Here is a 20,797-nt window from a genome sequence, read left to right on the forward strand (position 1 = left end):
GGGACAGAAAGCAATGAGGAGACAGTCCTCCATTTGAGAGCCTAACCTGGTCACTGTATCTTACCCCAATTGGGGTCTTAAATCCTAAAAGGCACCTAACGACTCTGTCATTCTTTTGGAAAAATAAAGAGCATCACTATATATCAGAGAGATGCTTTGAAAGTTAACAGACTTTCAACAATTTTAATGTTTTCATCTACAAAAGGTGTTAGCACTTTTTCACTCTAGTGTTTGAAATGGCTCAAAAATCATGAGTCAGATTAAAAAGATCCTCCCTGTGCCCCTTATATGATCAAAGCTATAGACATCTCCATTGCCTGACAATATCATAAGGCAGGCTGAGTTGGACTTCTGTCTCCTTTCTGTGCCCCCACCCTGGACACCTGATTGTCCCCACCTCCTCTTCAGGGCCTGGCTGCTGGCTTATCAGGAGCAGAGACCTTCAAGATCAAACCAGGCGGAGCCTTACCATGTGTTTGTTGGCTCCTGAAAAATCCCTCCCTGCAGGGCCCTCAAAATGAAACTCAGAGTGAGAGCCTTTCACAGGGCTGTGCCCAACAGCAGGGATACTCGTGGTTGGACACGGGGGCTTTGGATCTCTCTGTGCCCTCTCTATCCTATTTCTGCTCAGGGGCCTGGTTATGGAGTGGCCTCCTTGGCCCCAAATGGTATATATATATTTTTCAAGATGAAAATATCTTTCTTACAGTTTTATCTTTTTTTCATGGCAAAATATATGCTCATGGAAAATAATGAGAAATGTATTAGAAGTGAAAAGAAAAAAATGTCAGAATCACCTAATGTTTGAGATTTTGACATAAATCCTTCCAGCTATTTTTTGATGAAGATAGATAAAATTGGGACTACACTATAAATATATATGTATGTGATAAATATGTTTTTTACTTAAAATACATAGAATACCTTTTCATCACTACTAGTAGGTCTCTATATCTTCTACACATGGTTCATGTTATTATTTCTCTAAATAAACCTCTATCATTTCAGTTTCACTGTAAAAAAAAAAATGTGGTGATGAACATCCTTATGCATTTTGTGCACCTGTCTGACTATTTTCATAGTTTCAGTCCTCAATGGTATAATTGCTAAGTCAAGCTATGCTTATTTTAAGCTTTTGGCACGTGCCGCCCAATTTACCTTAAGGGAGTTATACTGATGTAAACTACATCTGTAACAAGGCCCATCTGTCCACAGTCTTACTGGGAATTTACTTTTATTTATTTTTATTTTATTTTAATCTAGTTTAATTTTTTTAAGTAGGCTCCACACCCAGTATGGAGCCCAGTGTGCGGCTTGAACTCATGACCTGAGCTGAAATCAAGAATGGGACGCTTAACCGACAGAGCCTCCCAGGCGCCCCTGGGAATTTGTTTTTAAAATGTAAAATCAAACTATACTAAATGGCCCTGGGTACCATCCAGTGACCCATTTTCACAGCTTTTCCTGGGGCCTGAATATTACTTTTTATTACAGGTTTTGGAAGGGGAAGAATTGCCCTGGCCCAGACGGCAGGAGTACTCAGGAGTCTGGAGCAGGAGGAGCCCTTTGACCTTTCTCAGAAGCGTGGGCTGAAGGGGCCAGTGTTCCAGTCAGATGGGGAGAGCGCCCGGGGCAGCTCCTGCCATGAGGAAGAGGAGGAGGACACCGGCTGTGAGGTGGGAGGAGACAGCCCAGGTCTGGCCCCCCAGAGCAGGCAGCCCTGCACACCCCACAATCTACCCGTGCAGCCCGAGCAGGCTCCCAGGGCACTCAAGGACACCTGCGAGGAGGAGGAGGAGGAGGAGGCCAAGGCTGAGGAGGATAAGCCAAAAGGAGAGCACCAGGAGAGGAGCAAGGACAGCCTCGGGGCAGAGGGCAGCCAGGAGAGAGAATTGGCTGGGAGAGAAGAGTGTCTCCGCCTCAGGGCTCTGCAGAGTGCCCGGCGGGGGCCCTCCTTTTCTGATTACTTGTACTTCAAGCACCGAGATGAGAGTTTAAAAGAATTACTGGAGAGGAAAATGGAAAAACAAGCAGTGCTTTTAGGTATCTAAGTGGACAGTTTTAAAATTGCATTTGGAAAATGAGAACTAGGCAGCTCAAATATAACTTTCTGCATGAGCTGTCATTTGCTGGAGACCAGCGAATGGTGCAAATCTTTACAAATGGCTCAAGACTACATGACTGGGGGTTTATCCTCAGTCATGTAAATGCTTCTCAGGTCTTTCCCTGGGCCCTTGGTTTCTAACAGCCATGCAGGGTCCTCTTCAGTGCTATTTTATACAACTCCACTATAATAGACTGTCCATATTCTAGATACCTAATTGCAAGCTGATGCTGAGGTGCTTTTCAGAAATTCTCTTTTCCTTTGACTAATATGCAATACATGGTAAATTTCCTTTTAGTTGCAAAAATATGGTGCTTGATATGTTACCTTATTAATGATGATTTAGTTGAATGTGTGGAAGTAATAATCTTTTTCTAGATAGATAAAAATGTTAGTAGTTGTATATATGAAAATCACCTTTATTAAATAAGCCAACATACCAGAGACGACAAGGAGAGTGAGGTATTGAAGAGGATATTCTCAAGTAATTGGTGCAGATATAAGAGAGAAAGTTCAAGAAAATACGAATTTTAGCTAATGGAAAACCAGCAGTACTTAGATTCCTGCCTGGGTCTGCCTCATTTGGCATCAGCTCACTTCATTAGATGTGGCATTTGGAGCATATTTTCAGGGGCCCCCAAAGTGGTCAGCACCTGCAGGCTAACCTCTTGTGTCCTGAGTAGAGCTCCCTCCTGGAGATCTTGCTCTGAGGCCCTAGGCCCCATAAAGTAACTGCAGAAGTTGTCGCCTTAGGAGCAGTGGATTTCTCCTCAGCACTGGAACTAGGGGCGTGAGGAGGAAGCCTGGCCATCTAAGTGCTGCTTTATTTAGACTGTCAGAATAGCCATCAGCTCATTACTGCTAAGGGAGATGCTGGATTGTGTTCTCAATGCTGCCAGCACGTTAGAATCATCTAGGGGAACTTCAAATATATATATCAATGCTGAGGCCTCAGCCTCTGAGATTCTGATTTAGTTTGGCCTAGACTGGATCCCCAGCTATGGTCTTTTCTAAAAGTCTTCCCCAAATGATTCTTCTGTGCAGGAAGATGGAGAAAGACCAACTGGGCTAATAGGGTGGTTCCCAAGACCCCTCCTTTGGACTCCATAAATATGTGTTTCTGGCTTCAGACTCATTAAAATACAGAGCAGGAGACCTTGAAATCATACTGCTAGCTTAGGGCTTCTTACCTGATCTGGAAGAGCCTCACAAGGACACAGACAGACGTATGTGTGCAAGCGCGTACGTGCGCGTGCACACGCGCACACAGACACACACACACACACACACACACACACTCTGTAGAAACACACACTCTTTTTATTAGAAGATGATGCCTGTGATGTTTATGGTCACCTAAAATGTTTAAAAATACATAGCCAGCCTACAGTGACTCGTTATCTCTCCCTAGATGCTTGAATCATGATTCTAGTAGGTGGCGATGACTGTCCTAGGTGGGTTGAACCCAGCTGTAGGCTTTCCTTAGGCACGGCTGCCAAGTAAAGCAGGGGTCAAGGGACATCGCAGACTGACCATAAGCAGTAACCCTCTGGTACTGTGTCTAAGTAAAAACTGCCTCTTGGTTAGTAGTTTCAACTCTTACTGATAGAGCTAGGTACTGTTTCTTGTGTTGCTTTCTCTCCTCCTAAAGTTCCAGTACATTCCTTGAGAAGACCTGGCCCATCTCTGATGGCTGGATGCCAGCTTTTTCTCTTGGCCAAGGGTTCCCCCTGAGCCTCATCCACTTCTAATCATCCCCACCCCCCACCCCTGCCCTCAATGAGCGCTTTGTCAATCCCTGACACATTTCCCCTGCCCCCTTGCCTAAAGCTCTTTTTTTTCAACCTCACCACCACCGCAAAGTGCCAAAGCTGTTTGGGTTTCCTACCCACTCATCTCCTGAGGTCAGGCTCCCACAAAGGGATGCTGAAGGGAATAGTGTGTGTTTCTGTGGGTACAAACCTAATTCTGTGCCGGGAAAATGTACCAAGTCCTCAGAGGCATGGCTTGCCTTCTGTTCATTATTAATATAGCTCATTAGTGCCTCTGGTAAAATCATGCAGGAGGCTGGCAACATCTGTGAGGCCTCCAACTCTCAGGGTCCTGTCACAAGTTCATTCTCTCAGTAGCCTATAGTAATTGAAGACAGACTTCCATGGTGCTCTGGGTATGCCTTGCCAGAACCAGGAAATCTAGATTACCAAACTCTAGTCTTTTCCAACCAAATGAATCATGTGAGAATGTTCGAGGATCAAGTTTATGTTGAGATGGAGAGAGTATGGTCTAGAATGGTGGTTTCCAAACTGTGGATCGAGGAGCCAGAGGTCTCTCTTAGGCCCCTCCAAAGCTGCTAGGGGAGAAGGAGAAACTCTTAGCTCCCACACCCATTGCACTCAAAGTGGCTCACATTTCATCTGTTTCTCATGTTAGCCTTCCAAGTAAAATTTCATTTTGAGGGAGAAAAAAGATGTCTAAGAAAAGTAATTTAAAAAGTGTGAGGAAGTATATTATAAAGCCTGTTTTTAGTTCTTGACTCTGGGTATGAGAGACTTAATTAGATCTAGCCTGATGGTAAATATACATTAGCTTTGTAAGAATTAAGGCTAAATCTTGGTTTTGTATAATATTGAGTGACCAAAATCCTGATTTGCCTGGACCGACCCTGGTTTATAACTTTGCCCCAGGATAATTACTTAGAGCATCACCTCAACTCTCAAAAGTATCTCAGTTGGGGTGCTGAATTCTATGAACACCCATGCACAAGTGCAGAGCGAAGGGAAGGGTTGGCCAACCTTGCCTACTGGGCTAATGAATAAGAATGCAAACCTGAAGGATAGCACATGGGGATCACCCCGAGAGAATTCAGGGTAAAACCATCCAAGGCTATCAGCTCTCTAAGGGCTAGGGCAGCATAACATTCATCTTCTTGTGACACTCTGAAAATAGGTCACTACCGAACACTCTCCAGGATTTTGACCGCTGTCACTCTGAAACAGCCAACTGACTAGCCAAGTGGCGTATTTTTCTTTTATTTTTTTTCTTCAGGCCTATGATTACCTCCCTGTTTTTGCCTTCTAATTCCTTCCATTCTTTCTTTAAAAAAAAAAAAAATTGACTCCCCATTGGCCATTAGACTGAGGCTGATCGTTCATAACCCCACAAGGGTAACTGGAATATTTGTATATGAGTAGCTGCGTGAGAAAGTCCAATGTGCATACTGTATTTATTAAGCCCGAAAGGCATTTAATAAAATATTAACATTGCATTTTGAATCTTGATCTTTGCTTTGCTAGAACAAAATGTAACAGAGCTAACATTTAAAAATCCTTCACATATTTGGACAACATTACACCAAATGTTGATTTTGTACAGAACTCTGGCTTGCTATTTAAATACTAAAACTCCAAGTATGTAGTACCCCAAGTTGTGAATATCGCTTTCTGCTTCAGTGAAAAAGCAGTTTACCTGAAAATAGCATGTAACCTATATTTTGTTAATTTAAGCAAATAAAGACATGTTGAAAAGGCTGAGTCAATTATTTGCACATACCTGAAATTTTGCAAGGAAGTTACGATTATCAGTGTCTCACTCCTGCCCTTATCCCTTTTGCCAGGGTGGTTCCTTTTGGAGCTTCAACCCAAGGATATACAGATTTTGGAGTCTCCCTGTCTCAAGGCTTCAGAAAGGATTCATGAACCTCAGACAATCCACAGGAGGGATGACACCTTCCTCATCCTCTTTTTCTTTCCCATTCAGAAAAACTAGTTCTGGAACGGTGTTATGAGGAAGTAGGAAGTGAGCAACAAGATGGCCTTCCTCTGTGTCAAGTTCTTTGTAGGATAAAGTTGAACCAAGAGGCCATGTACCATACTGGACATGAGCACCAATTCTGGTGTCAGCTTCCTGGTTTCAAAGCCCAGCTCTCCTACTTGCAATCTTTGACCAGTTTGTGAACCTCTCTGTGCCTCTGTTTCTTCACCTGTAAAATGGGATTAGGAACCTTCCTCACCAAATTGTTAGTTGTAGGTTAACTGAGTCAATTGTGCAAGACACCTGAAAAGTGCCTGGCTCATGGTGCATGCTGTGTAAGAAGTCACCATTAACTGTCTCCAGCAAAATGGCCAGAAGACAGAACACTCAGCTCTTCTTCTCAGCCCACAAAGCTGTGTTGGCAAGGAAAGTCCCCAATTCTGAGAGTGCTTCACTTTTAAACATCATACACTGTTCTGTGCCATGCATGGTGCCAGGTGATCACACACTTGATTTTATTCAAACCTCACACAACCCTAAGAGACAAATGTTGTTATTTCCATTTTACTGATGAAGAAATGGAGGTTCAGCAGAGTGAAATAAGTTGCTCCAAACAACTTGCCTCCAAAGCATGTACCGGGTTGGTTTCTTTGGAAGTAGATGATGAGACAAATCTGGGTGCAAGATATTTACCAGGGATTAGCCCTGGTGAAAACAAAGGGGAGGAGAGAAGGCTGAGTAAAGAGAGAGGACGAGCTGTGATACAGGCCTGACAAAGGCTCACTCAATACAGCAGATGGCTCACAGCCGTGATTGGCCATCAGAGTTGTGCCATGTTGGGTAGAGATGCTCAGGGCTTTGCACAGCCTTCTTGCTCAGTTATGAGGTATGGGCTGCCCTGGAAAGGGCACAGCCTCAGACAGTGTGACTCTGTAGCAGGGACAGACCCTGAAGGAGCCAGCGGCTAGAGGCTATCTACTGACCGACAGCTCCATACAAGCCCTTCCTTGGAGACACACTGCTTGCCCCATCCCTGTGTCTACTACAGTCTACCCCTGGCATTACTCCAGTACACTCGTCCATGTGCATTCATGGAATATCTCCTCAGGGGTACGAGTGGGCCTCTCTTTCTGAAGGAAAACTTAGAAGAGGAAGATGAGTAGGATAAACTTTAGCCCTCACTGTTGTCATTAGTCTAGGAGACACAGCTGATACTCCTTCTTCCTCCATTACCTGTCTGGATCATTGTCACCATCAGATACCACCTCCGCTAGTTTCAGTGGCTTTTTAATTAGTGTGACCTGGAGTCTCATTCCCAAGGGGTCTGAGCCTTGACCACCAAGTTGCTATAGATTACAAGTTTGTGTCCTCCCACCCCAAATTTATATGTTGAAGCCCTGATCGCTGGTATGATGGTATTTGGAGGTAAGCTTTTGGGAAATAATTAGATTTAGAAGAAGTCATAAACTTGGAAGCTGCTCCTGATGGGATTAGTGCCCTTACAAGAAGAGGAGGAAACCAAGAGTTCTCTCTTTCTCTACCACTTGAAGACACGGCAAGAAGGCAAACCACAAAGCTGATCCTTAACCAGGTACAGAACCTGCCAACACCTTGATCTTACAATTCCCAACCTCCAGAACTCTGAGAAATAAGTGTTTATTGCTTAAACTACCTAGTCTGTGATATTGTGTTATAGCAGTCCAATTGGATGAAGACATACGGCCTTTTCAGAATGAGGTTGCTGTTCTTGTTCATTTGTAGTCACAAGTAGGAAAGGAAGTACCAAAAGAAACCCAATTGGGTGACCTGGGTTCCATATGTATTCCTCCATGACGCATTTTGTAATCACAGCCTTCTCCCTCCTGATGATTGGGTTGATTACCTCTGCCAGAATGGTGACTCCATTCCTTGTTTGCTGGTCCCCGGAAACAAGGAACAAAAAATGCCTAGATGGCAGCTGTAGCTTCTAATGCAAAGGTACCCTTGCTAAATCCACAGGTGAAAGGGTATTCCTTTTTGAGGATGAGAATTTCTTTTTGAGGATGAGAATTTCTAACCCTGCAGAACCCAGAGTTACAGGAATGAGAAATCTAATAGTGTGTTACTATCAGTATTGACCGGGGTGGTGGTGGGGGGGCAGATTCCTGTCTCTACCTTTGGAAGTATGGGTCTGTTCCTATGATGAAAAAAACCACTGACTCTTCAAGATGGAAAGGCCTCAATACAGTCAATGTCTCACTAATTGATTAATTGATCTTCCTGAACAATGGTGCCATATTGGAAGATCAGCATCAGTTTTCGTGGCTGGCATGTTGGATATTCAGTAGTGATAAGGGTTAGATCAGACTTGGTAAATGTACTTTATGTTGTTAGGTGCATGTGTAGCCTCCATATCTATCACTGGGGCTACTTCATTCATATGTGGGGTTTTTTTTGTTTATTTTAGCACTGGGGTGGTTGTTGATAAGGGTTGAATTCAACTAGCAACATCATTGTCTGTCTGGTTTTTTAATGTCTCCTCCATAGTGCATGCTACCTGGTGAATGTTAACATGTGATACAGATTTTCATTCTTCTGTTCATTTGCCTATGTCCATCCATCCTAAATAATAGTGAATACCTACTTTAATTAGAGTGGTCTGAAAAAGTGACATTTAATTTGGGAACTTTAGAATATAAGGAGGCTGGGGTGCCTGGGTGGCTCAGTGGGTTAAGCCCCTGCCTTCGGCTCAGGTCATGATCTCAGGGTCCTGGGATCGAGCCCCACATGGGACTCTCTGCTCAGCGGGGAGCCTACTTCTCCCTCTCTCTCTGCCTGCCTCTCTGCCTACTTGTGATCTCTGTCTCTCTGTCAAATAAATAAAATCTTTGAAAAAAAAAATAAAAAGAATATAAGGAGCCAGCCATGGGGAAAGCCAGGGAAAGGGCATTCCAGACAGAGCAGACAGCATGTGCAAAGGGCAATGGTATAGGGAACATGGCCAAGGAGAGAAGACACTGTGGTCGCACACAGCAAGAACAAGAGAGTGATGTAAGGAGAGGCTGGCATGAAAAGGCACTGAGCAAGGGGGCTGAAATGATGAGATTCACATGTTCTAAAGCTCATTCTGGCTGTAGTGTGGAGGACAGATTAGAAGGAAGCCAGGATGATGTTGGGAGACGACTAAGAAGCAGTTTTAATAGCCTGTGAGAGGTAACATCAGCCTTGATTAAGGAGGTAGCAAGGAAGAGTTATAAGTGAATGGTTCAAAAGCTCTTTGGGGGGTCGAATTGATTTGTTCTATTGAAGACTAATTGTCATAATAACAAAAATGTATATTTTTCTAAATACAAAATAAAATGCTACTTAATACAAAGTCCATCTCCTCACATAATGATAGAAAAGATGAATCAAAGTCTCAGAGCTATCCTGAAACCCATTCTCTTCACTCAGTTGGCAAAAGAGCATACTTACCAAGTAATGTAGGTAGAATTAAGCCCATCTGGTTTCTTGGGGTTTGCTCTGGGTTACAGTTCTGATGAAATAAATAGTCAGGACCAAAGAAATCAGTGAAGCTTTTCAGACGCAGAGCCTGGGAAGGAATGGTGGAAGTGAGGACAAATGAGCACACGGTCAGAAATCCGAAAACTAAGGAAAGACGCTAGAACTCCAAGACGGTAAGTGAGGCTGCAAAAAGTCCTTTTGGTCTCTGTAGGCCCTGAGGACATCTCTGATGCAGCCAGTAAAATAATGCATGTTAATAACAATGAACTTGCCTGTTTATTAACTAGATGCCCTCCAAATAACATTTTCCTTTGAAGCTCTTCAAAGGGCAAGAGTACCGTCATCAGGAAATTTTTATCCAGTGCACATAGTCTTCAGCAACAATGCAGGACAAATGAGATGTTGTCATATTTTAAGTCCCCAACTGAATTGGCCCACAACACCACAGTCAACACCTGAAGAAAAAGTAAAACACAAAAACATGTGGAAGGAATTGGTTCCTATCCTTAAGGAATGCACAGTTCCTAGCAAGGACTATGAAGGCTGGCAGGAGCATGGCTAGTGGTTTTTTCAAATCTCCACAAAGCCTTCAAACTGAAAACTGTCTTCCTTGTGAAAACCCAGGTGTGAACACAGCCTGAATCATGAAACGCTGCGGCATTTCATAGTTTTGCACAGCAGAGCTGAGCCAAAAGTAACTTCCAAGCCCATTACAAACTTGCTGTGCAAGTGGAGGAAGACACGTTCATTTGAGAGCTGGGGAGTGACCCTTATAGGGTCCCAGGGGACCCAGTATCAGTGGCGCTCACTGCTTCCTCTTCCCTGGATGCAACAATATATTAAGAGAGAAAAAAAAAGAGGAGGCTGGTTCTTTTCATGATTTTCCTTTTTAATTTTTGTTGAAAATGGAACTGTGTTCTCTTGATCCTTCAAACAAATGGAAGGGAAGTGGAAGCCCAAAAGTTTCTCTTAGGCTCCCCAGAGAGGGGGGCTGCGTTTGTAGTGCGATGTGGGAAAAGTCCTTGTGTATCTGCCGCATTGTCACGTCTTACCAGAGTGATTTGCAGTAGGAAGTGTGGGATGAATACAGTTTTTATGTAAGAGAAAGTGAAGGAGCCCCAGTCTTTGAATCCAAAGATCTCAGTTTGCCCTTCCTCCCTACGACGTGCTTCTCCTGACCATAGCACGCCCTGCCCCCCATCCTCATTAGATGATGAAAGAAACACAAGAACACTCTCTGAACTTGACCCAAACATTGTCCAGCCAGAAATCTTTGTTATTCAGAATGCCCTTGGGTAGAGAAGGGGGGACAGGAGGGAGCTTGGAAGGACAAGCCTGAGAATACAGAAGCATTGCGAAGGGGGTCATTAAAGTTTCTGGCATCCCACCTGAAGAATCATTTTAAACCGATGTTTGCAATAGGCATTGCAAACTGGGTACATCTTAATAAACAAATGGTCTTTGGAAGGAAACTGAAGAGATGCATTAAGAGACATCTAAAAGGATTATAAAGATACTTCTCTAAATTCAGCAATTCATCATTTCAAGCAAACTGGCAAATAATTTTGTTTCTTCTTCCAGAAAGTAGTAATAACGAAACTGTTTTCCAACTTCTGTCAGAAGAGGGGATGGCTGAGGTAAAATCTATTAATCATTCTGGACTTGCAATGATAGCTGTGTCATTTGCCTTTGTTGAAGGACAGCTTCCCCTCCAACCTGTCGCAAGCCGAGCGAAGAAAATAGCTTTGCTTCTCAAATCAGGCTAATGTTTAAAATCCTCAGCCATGGTTTTGCAAGACTGTAGACCCAGAGCATTGAGTCAACTGCCTCTTCTGAAAAACCAGCTGAAAATAAAAGGAATATGAAATCCTCAGTGATAGTAGAGTCTTTAAAGGAAGAAAAAGCAAAAATCAAAGCAAGGTTAGGCAGAGACTTAGAAAGAGATCATTACAATGCCAGCCTCTCAGGGGACCTTTCATAAACATCATTGAGAATAATGCTGCATCTCTAGGAAGTAGGCACCACCGAAAGGGTCTAATCCCCTCAGAAGTCACTCTAAGCCCCTATCGGAGACACAGATGATTTTGTGGATCTCAAAGGGCTCATCTTACCTCTTTCCGAAAGCTCTGCAGGCCTCCACGATGCTAATCCCCTTACCTTCCCGAGGGGACACTTTACTTTTGATCTCAGGTTTATCTAATCAAATCATTTGCCTTATTTGGACTGTTAACTCCCTGAGCAAAGGGCTTGCCCACCACCACATCATCTCCAAGTTTTTAGGCCAACCAGAGATTGGATGTGACTGCTATCTCTGCTTCTCCTTGGGATACTATAAGAAGGGTATGAGATCGATACATGAGGTGACAAGAAAGATCCTGCAAAGGGACCTGCACAAAATGATGCTGTTCAGAAATATACATCTTTCCATGAAGGTTAAACTCTACAGAGAAGGAGGAGCTTCCAGAATGGTCCTGTGAGGATCTCACTGAAACCTCAACCCCAGAGAGACATCTATTAAACTATTAAAAGTAGCAGAGACAATCATACAAAAATCTCCGGAGAGGGACCAGAAAGGGCTTACAATAATTTAAGTAATATTTATTCAACCACACCTAAGGAAACTCAATAGGGAGAGTAAAAGACATGGCTGCACCCATCCCATCTACCCAGCTCCAGTGTGGTGGGAGATCAGCTCAGTGAGGTTGAAAGCCAAATGGCAAGTCCCATGTCCTTAGTTCTGTGCAGACCTCTGGGTGAGGGGCCAGGCTGGGGTGCCGGTTTCCCCACCCCAGACCCCTGCTCCAAAAGGAGGAGCTGAGTGGGGCAGCTGGTGAATGCAGAAACTCCTTCCCCCACCTCCCTGTGTTGTGGAAGAGCTACTGAGGAGACTTGGAAACGCAGTGGCAGCTCCCATCTCTTCCCATTCCTGTGGAGGAAGGCTATTCAAGACAACCCTGCCCCTGGGCTATGTAACCCCTCTTCTTAGGGAGGTGGTGGCAGCTGGTGGTATGTTTTTACAACACCATAATTAATGTAATTAATGTATCTAATGTAATAATTATATATTACAATGTAATTAGTATATTCACAGGTTTTATAATATATTCTTTTTTATTGTGATAAAATATACATAACAGAAACATGACCATTTAAACCATTTTAAATGTGTGCCCTGTAGTGGCCTTAGATACATTTATAATGTCATATAACTGTCACCACTCTCCATTTCCAGAGCTGTTGCATTGTCCCAAACAGAAACTCTGGACCTACTAAACACTAACTCCCTGCTCTCCCTCCCCCATCCCCTGGTAACCTGTATTTTCCTTTCTGGCCCTATGAATGTGGCTACTCTATATTCCTTCATCTGCTCAGCTGTTAATGCTGAGATCCATATTTTGTTTTAAAATCTTGTGTTTTTTCATGAATATAAAAAGAAAATAAAGGATGAAACTGGAGTTCTTTCCTTGTAAATAATCTAAGTGGAATTATATAATAGTTCTCCTTTGTGTCTAGCTTAGTTTACTCGATGTCAAAATTGCTTTCCTTTTTAAGCCTGAATAATATTCCATGGAATGCATAGAGCACATTTCCATTTATCCATTCACCTGTTCTATCATGAACAGTCAGTCATATTGTTTCTACCTTTTGGCTATTGTGAACAAGGCTGCCGGGAATGTAGTGGAGAAAGATCTGTTTGAGTCCCTATTTTTAGTTCTTTGAAGTATATACCTAAAAGTGGAATTGCTGGGTCGTGTGGTAACTCTATGTGCAACTTTTTGAGGAACCACCGGGCTGTTTTCCCTGGTAGCTGTACCATTTTACATTCCCACCAGCAATGCACAAAGGTTCCAATTTCTCTACATCCTCTTCAAGACGTGAAATTTTCCATTTTTCGCGTAACCGCCATGCTAATGGGTCTGAAGTGGTATCTCATTGTGATCTTAATTTTTAGATTAACACATTTAAATTCCTTCATCTGTTCAGCTGTTAGTGCTGAGATCCATAGTTAGGGTTTTTTGTTTTTTTTTTTTTTTACATAGTTTTATCATCTCCTTGTGTTTTTCTCATGAATATAAACAGAAAATAAAGGATGAACTGGAGTTTTTTCCTTGTAAATAGAAACGGAACAGCCCAGTAATTTATGTGATTTTTATTCCTGTTGTCTTGCCATTGTTTTGTACCTCCTATTCTTCAAAGGGCAAGGACTCTGCCTGAATTTTGAAAAGAAGTCTTTAGTTGTTTTACTGTGTTTTACCAGTCTATTTACTTTTGGGGCCTCTGATGCTATTTTCCCTTGACCCTGAATAGTCAGGTGCCCCTCACAGCTAAAGCAAGCTGACTATACCCTTGGGTGGTCCTTGTAACACTTGCACCAAAAAGATTGAGGGCCATCTTCCCTGGGACTTGTCTCTAAACAGTCCGGAGAAGTGCATCATCCACGTGAGGGGGTGGGGGGCGGGAGGACGGAGACACACGATCAGGGAGCAGCTGGTGCAGGAGGAGAACGGGCATTCACCAGGACTCAAGTCGCCGGTAACAGTCTATTTTGCTGACAGAGGTCGCCAATTTTAAACTGTGCAAGCTTCCCAAAACAACCCCAAAACGAAAAAAAACCTCTATGTGATATTTGTGTGTCTGGAGAGAAGGAACCAATGTGGCAAATTTTGTACTAATATGAGTTGTTTAGGGATGAAAGCCTCTATTTAGCCTCTAAAACTATGGATCAGAATTCTTTCGCCAAAACCTTGACATTTACTCTTAAGCTAAAAACATGTCTGCAGTATTTGCCAACCATTATTTTCCCATTTCAACTAAAAAAGGGGGGAGAATATCAAAAGCTCCACTCATCCAATGAAATGTTTATTGAGCACCTGCTATGTGACAGGCAGTGGGCTGAGAGGCTCTAGAGAGACCAGAATGAACATTACAGACACAGTCACTATCCTAAATAAACTTGCGAGGGGGGCCCTTGGTGACTCAGTCGGTTAAGTGTCTGCCTTTGGCTCAGGTCATGATCCTAGGGTCCTGGGATGGAGCCCAGAATTGGGCTTCCTGCTCAATGGGGAGTCTGCTTCTCCCGCTCCCTCTGCCTCTACCCCGGCTTGTACTCTCTCTCAAATAAATAAATAAAATCTTTTAAAAAAGAAACAAACTTGTGAGGCCTTTATATATAATGGCTATTGATATGAGTACCTTAATAAACAAAAATTTATCAGTTGTAGAAAAAAATGTCCAAATTATAAGCAGAATAATTACATTCCTGTTGAGAGAATGATTCTAGAATTCTACTTATGTTAATTAACTGTAACATTAACACCTATTACAACTATTTCTTAAATGCCTACAGTGGTATTAGCAGGGTTTGCCCTTTCCCCTCCTCCAACTTGTAAATATCTTCCCTGGCGCTGGAAATTCCTTTTCTGGAACTTAGTAGGTAACAAGGGAGAAGGACTTGAGGGCTAAGTATTCTAAGTACCATGCAGCATGGTTCCTGCCCTCCAGAAATTTGTTTCTATTTATCGAAGCAATGAAGTATATAACATTTCTCTTGGCCTCTCATAAGATGCATGTTTAAGAAGGAATTTTAAGAGTCTAGTCTTTCTACTGGGTTAACAATTTTCAAAGCCCTCAGACATTTAGGTCTGATCCTTAGGGAGCTCAGAAATGTCCATGAGCTTGCAGTGTTACTGTTTTTGTTTGAAGATACAGGATGATTGATCTGAGATATCCCTCTCCTTACCCTCCACTCCTAGCAAGCTTGTGGGGAATCACACCAGAGTCCCTGTTTCTCAGTAGCAGCCCTGGGATTGTTTCATCCTAGCCTATTTAAGCTGACATTCCTGGAAGAACCACATTTCCCCTTAAATTATTGCAGGACACCGTGGTCTTGGGATATAGCAGTGTTAAGAGGTTCCAGGGAAAGGACATGATGTCTGCACGGACTCTCCGTGAATCCCAGCTCTGCTACCTGTTAGCTGTGTGACTTTGGACACAGCCTTTCTGAGCCAGTTTCCTATCTGCCAAAGAGAGATGATGGAGGGCGGTGGTGACACACACAAGCTCTGGGCTCAGGCAGATCTGGGCTCAGGTCCTGGCTCCCTCTTATCCTGGCAATGTAAACTAGAGGAAATTATTCTCCCCCGCTAAGCTTCAGTTTTCTCTGCAAAATTGAGAGCCACGTAGCATCCACCTCAGTGAACTGTGAGATTTAAATGGGATAATGCATATAAATGCCTCAAGTAAAATAAGCCCAAAGTACATGTTAACTCCTTTATACAGTGACCACATGAAAATGTGCCTAGAGAAGGGCTTGATGCACAGGTGACTTACCGACCCTTTTGGTCTCTCTCCCATCCTCCCGGACTGACTTGAACACAAATGTGGCATCGTTAATACCACTTTGGGCAGAATGGCATAAGGTTAGGGAGAATTCTCCCATACCTGGACTCCTTTCCTTGCCTCCTCATTGCACTCGCTCCCCTTGGTTTCCCCGTACAACACATCACTCTTCCCAGTGACAGACACACATGCTTCTCTGCCATGTAATCCAATCAGCAACAGGGAGATGGATTCTTGGCCAGAGCAGACTAGCATTTGCATTCTCTTCCTGCTAGCTGCATCAAAGGGCATCTGGAGGGAAAGTACCTCCCCAACTGTGACAGACAATCAAGCAGAATGACAGAGCCAGGTGCACTTACTGATATTCCCAGCGCTGGCACCAAATTACAGCACATTAATGCCAACTTCTGAGAAAGTCTCAGATTTATGCGGCTTCCAGTACATTTAGTGAGGATAACTTTTAACTTTTAAAGGAAGAACAATTTAGCAAGTGGACAGCACTGGCTTTTAAGGTTTTTATTATACAAGGCAAACACCTGAAGTTTACCCCAGGCCTGTGGTGTGGCACAGACAGCTGTGGTTTTCAAACTACAGGTCACGACCCATTAATGGTTCATGAAATCGAGTGGGTTAAGACCAGCATTTTTACAAAAAAAAAAAAAAAAAAAAAAAAAAGACTAGAATAGGAAATACTTATTCTAGAGTACTATGCATATAAGGCTACGTGCTTTGGGTGGTACTATCTTAAAAAGACATATACAGGGACGCCTGGGTGGCTCAGTGGGTTAAACCCTCTGCCTTTGACTGAGGTCTATGATCCCAGGGTCCTGGTATTGAGCCCCGTACTGGGCTCTCTGCTCAGCGGGGCGGGGAGCCTGCTTCCTCCTCTCTCTCTGCCTGCCTCTCTGCCTGCTTATGATCTTTGTCTGTCAAATAAATAAATAAAATCTTTTTTTTTTAAATTTTTTTTTTAATTTATTTCACAGACAGAGATAGGCAGAGAGGCAGGCAGAGAGAGAGGGAAACGGGCTCCCTGCTGAGCAGAGAGCCCGATGCAGGGCTCTATACCAGGACCCTGGGATCATGACCCAAGCCGAAGGCAGAGGCTTGAACCCACTAAGCCACCCAGGGGCCCCAATAAATGAAATACTAGACATGCAGAAATACACATGTGCATTTTCATAAAATAAATGAAAACACCCACTCTGGATTAAAGAATTACATGAAGATAATGGGAAACCCAAGTCATTCAGCCAGTACCTTCTGTTTTTAATAGCATAATTTTATCACAAAAAGTAGGGTGGGAGGGAGGGGGAGAAAGGGAAGGGAGGCAGAGCAGTGGTGGGAGGGAGGGAAGGACTAGTACCGAGTGTCTTCACACCTTCAGTGACCTCAGGGCAGTTCCTCCCCTGGGTAACTGGACCTGTATCAGTGAGGAAGAAAGACTGGCTGATTGGATTCAGCTCCTCTGGGTCCCAGCTAGAGGGGCAGACTTAATTTTCAGTTTCTGAAGAGTAAAGATGAAGTCTTTAACTTCTTTAGACTCTCTTCCAGGTTCTTATCACAATAAGGGCTTAAGAACGTAGCATTAACCTAAAATTCTATGCAAGATACAGTGGTGGACTTGTTGAAATAGTTCTCTGTTAATGTCTTGATAGAGCTGACCCATAAGGTTTTCAGGAATTTTCTCTGTGTTCACATAAAGTGCCCTTTGTGTGATGAGTGCAGTAGCATCTCCAGGCAATTCACAGAAAAGAAAGGTTCCAGCACTTAGGCAAGAACCAGGTGTAGGTAGATGAAGCATGAAGTGCCTGGCAACTCCTATACATCAGTGCTGAACAATGAGTGAAAAGCCCGTGTATCAGTGGTCCCAACTCCAGGGGTTAGTTCTGTGCTTTCCTCTGTGAGTGTGTACAAAGAGGATGTATACGTAGGTATCTTTAAGCATGTTTTGAAATAGCAAGGCTATCTAAATGTCCACCAAGAAGAGATTGTCTCAATAAATTATGATACCTCTCTCCACACAGTGGAATACTATGTACTTGTGGAAAAGAATAACAGAGTTATGTATGAAATGATAGGAAATGATCCCCAATAGGCAGAAAACATAAAATTGCTATAGTTTTTCTTTTTTTAAAAATATCACTGTAAAGGATCATGAGAACTTCAGAAATTCTCATAGGTCGGCTGAGATGATCACACCTCAAACTGCTCTCTCTGCCCAAACCTAGCTCTGCCCCTTCTGTTCCACAGGGGGTTAAATTGGTTATTTACTCTAATGAATCACCGAAAAACTTAGCAGCTTAAAACAACAGTAAGCGTGATTATCCTGTAGGTCAAGAATTCAGGAGGAGCTGATCTGCTGGTCCTGGCTGATGGTCTGTCATGGATTTGTGGTCCTTATGTCAGTTGCAGTCAACATGTCAGGCAGAGTCTGGGGCAGGGTGCTTCTGGGTGAGCAGACTGGCTGCACTTACCATGCCTGAGGTAGGGAGAACAGTGCTGAGGGTTGGGGGCAACGACTAAACCCTACCAGAACAAGGGCATCTCTTCTGTTCCAGAGAACTCCTGGGGAGGAAATTCTATTAGCTAGATCAATGTCCCCTCTTGCTGCAGTCTATTTTCTTTTATTATGTTTACCCTGGGCATGGAATATATGATCATTATTACCCAAGTATCCCTTTTAAACTTAGTGATGAATTCTTTTGCTCCCTTTTTCTTGATGGGATTAAACAATCTTATTCTTATTTTATCTTTTTCTTTCACCTTTCTTTTCATTATTTCCCTGTTTGCATGGATGAAAATGTGAATACTGCCTGGAAATATGAACTGTATTCCTTTGCATTACTGGTTATAACTTGTTGGCATCAGGCAGTATCTTTGTGTGTCTTGTCCTCCACACCATCACAGCCTTCTCAAAACATCTTGTTCATAGTTCTCTGCATCTTTCACAATATCAGTGAACTAAACTAATTTGATTGCAAAAGGAAATGGTGCCAAGAAGTAGTTTGAGGACTCTGGGCTTTCCGTAGCCACCAGCTCCCATCTCCATCAACCTTAGAGGTGCCCCAAAATAAATGCACAATCTAACTGAATCTAGGTTCCTCCTAACCCCTTCTACCAACAACGTTTTCATCCCCAAGATCATCCTCATCCTACAAAGACATTCAGGAGTGGCTCCTTGCTTAGGTACACTGTAAGATAAACCATCCCTTTCACGTTTCAGCTTCTACTCACTGAGGGGAACATTCTAGAAGGAGGCATCTAGATTTTTCCTTTGCTATTAGGTTAAGAGAATGAAGGATGTGTCTTTAAAACCAGTGGCTCTTATTCAGTATGTCCAGTGCCTTCAGTCCAGGCTGCCCTACCCACACCCTGGAGAGTCAGTCATATTAAAGAGAGTGCTCCAGTCTCCCAGCTCTACTCAGGGCAAAATTGGTCTTTCCTTCTTCTGGCCTCTTCTCTTCTTTTCTTGTGTTGTTCTTGAATCTGTGGGCCATGAACTTGGCTTCCCTGTTTGACTCTTAGCATTCTCTCATATGTTATTTTACCCTCAGCTTCCCTCACATGTAAATATCCCAGGAAACTACTTTGTCTAGTAAGTGCCAGAGCCAGAGCACTCTCCATGGCTGCTTGCTTGGCCATTGTCAGATCTCATGAATTCAATAAAGACAGTTGAAAGGCAAGGAAACAGAGTCATGGGCAAGTTTCAAATTTCCAGATTAGTATGTCACTGAAACTAAGAGGGCACCCCAATGACAGGTTCCAATGTAAACTACTACTACTACTACTTTTTTTTTTTTTTTTTTTTTTTTTTTTTTTAGAGAGAAAGAACACACACATGAGTTGGAGGGGAGGGGCTGAGGAAGAAGGAGAGAGAGAATCTTAAGCAGGCTTCACACTCAGCCTGGAGCCTGATGTGGGGCTCAGTCTCAAGACTCTGAGATCATGACCTGAGCCAAAATCAATGGGGGAGCCAATGGTAAAATTGGAAGAAATCTTCAATTCTCTGATTCTAGATAGGAAGTTAATGAAGTAGACATCACAATAATTTTTTATCCCTTCTTGTTTCAGATTCTATCTTTAAAGGAAGATGGTCATGAGAAATGATCAGCTAGCTACATGGCTGGCATAAGTTCCTGGCAAAAGTTGAGGACCACTTATGGAGGCTTGAAGGAATCCATTTAATAGGATAACAATAAATGACATTCCTGAAATGATGAGAAGGGAGAGAAAGTCCAAGAAAAACTATAATATCAAAGATTATAAATGGTACTTACTAAGCATGAATAAGAAAGATGAAATAGAGTATCAGGAAGTCCAGATTCAACACTGTCACCGAGTTGTTATTAATGTTATTGAGGGGATGGCTCATAATTTTCAGGAAGAAATAATGGGAAAGATTCAGGAACAATATTTATGATTATGAAGAAATAATGGGAAAGATTCAGGAACAATATTTATGATTCCCAATGTCTGATAAGCTCAAAACAGATTGTTAGAGTCATTCAATATCTTAATAGAAGATAAATGGATTTGTTTGTGAATATTTCTCTCTAAAATATTTGGGTGCACAAAGGAAATAGAATCTTAGAGGTTTTGTCAAAATTGGCATGGACATTACTGATATTCCTGGGACTTCCACTATTCAGATAGCTATGGGAAGTCTCCTGATAAAAGCAGAACATCTCATAAATTCCTACTACCCCTTGCTAACAACACATTTTTTCAGAAGTAGATGGATCAATAAAGCAATACTGACCAATGCTGAGTTCCAAGAAAAAAAATGTAGAACTTACTGGTAAAGTAGAAGTGAGGTCAACCTTCGGCGACAGTAGCTAGTGGACATTTGTTGTTCTTCAGAGTTCCATTCATCCCACTACAGGAGATTGCATCCCAGTTCCTTGTGGAGTGATTATATCCCCACATTGAGGGCAGTCTTACTGGGCCTGTTAAGAAGTGTTCCCTGCCTCCCCTACCCAAGGGATAGGTGTCCCACATGTCAGTCAGATGCACTGTCTCTCTTAGGAATTTTGGTCTTAAGTAGCTTGACAAAAAGAAAGAATAATTCCTGCTAAATGAACCTTTGGAGCTGCCTTGGTTGTAACTATTTCAAAGGCT

General features: G+C 42.8%; 2 protein-coding genes across 3 annotated transcripts in view; one reads left to right on the forward strand and one right to left on the reverse strand.

The window, feature by feature from the left end:
* The window catches only part of ZNF366 (zinc finger protein 366), a 68,197-nt gene extending 62,566 nt beyond the window's left edge, over positions 1-5,631 (forward strand). For both annotated transcript variants that reach the window (XM_032336003.1, XM_032336004.1), the window contains exon 5: positions 1,495-5,631. In XM_032336003.1, the coding sequence (XP_032191894.1) occupies positions 1,495-2,051 (557 nt within the window). In that variant the 3' untranslated portion in view covers positions 2,052-5,631. The remainder of the gene's footprint in view (positions 1-1,494) is intronic.
* A 4,032-nt stretch (positions 5,632-9,663) lies between these two features.
* PTCD2 (pentatricopeptide repeat domain 2) overlaps positions 9,664-20,797 on the reverse strand; it is a 101,736-nt gene continuing 90,602 nt past the window's right edge. The window contains exon 10 of the mRNA XM_032336015.1: positions 9,664-9,792. Coding sequence (XP_032191906.1) covers positions 9,712-9,792 — 81 coding nt within the window. The 3' untranslated portion in view covers positions 9,664-9,711. The remainder of the gene's footprint in view (positions 9,793-20,797) is intronic.

This window comes from Mustela erminea, chromosome 3 (assembly GCF_009829155.1).
Source record: "Mustela erminea isolate mMusErm1 chromosome 3, mMusErm1.Pri, whole genome shotgun sequence".
Lineage (NCBI taxonomy): Eukaryota > Metazoa > Chordata > Mammalia > Carnivora > Mustelidae > Mustela > Mustela erminea.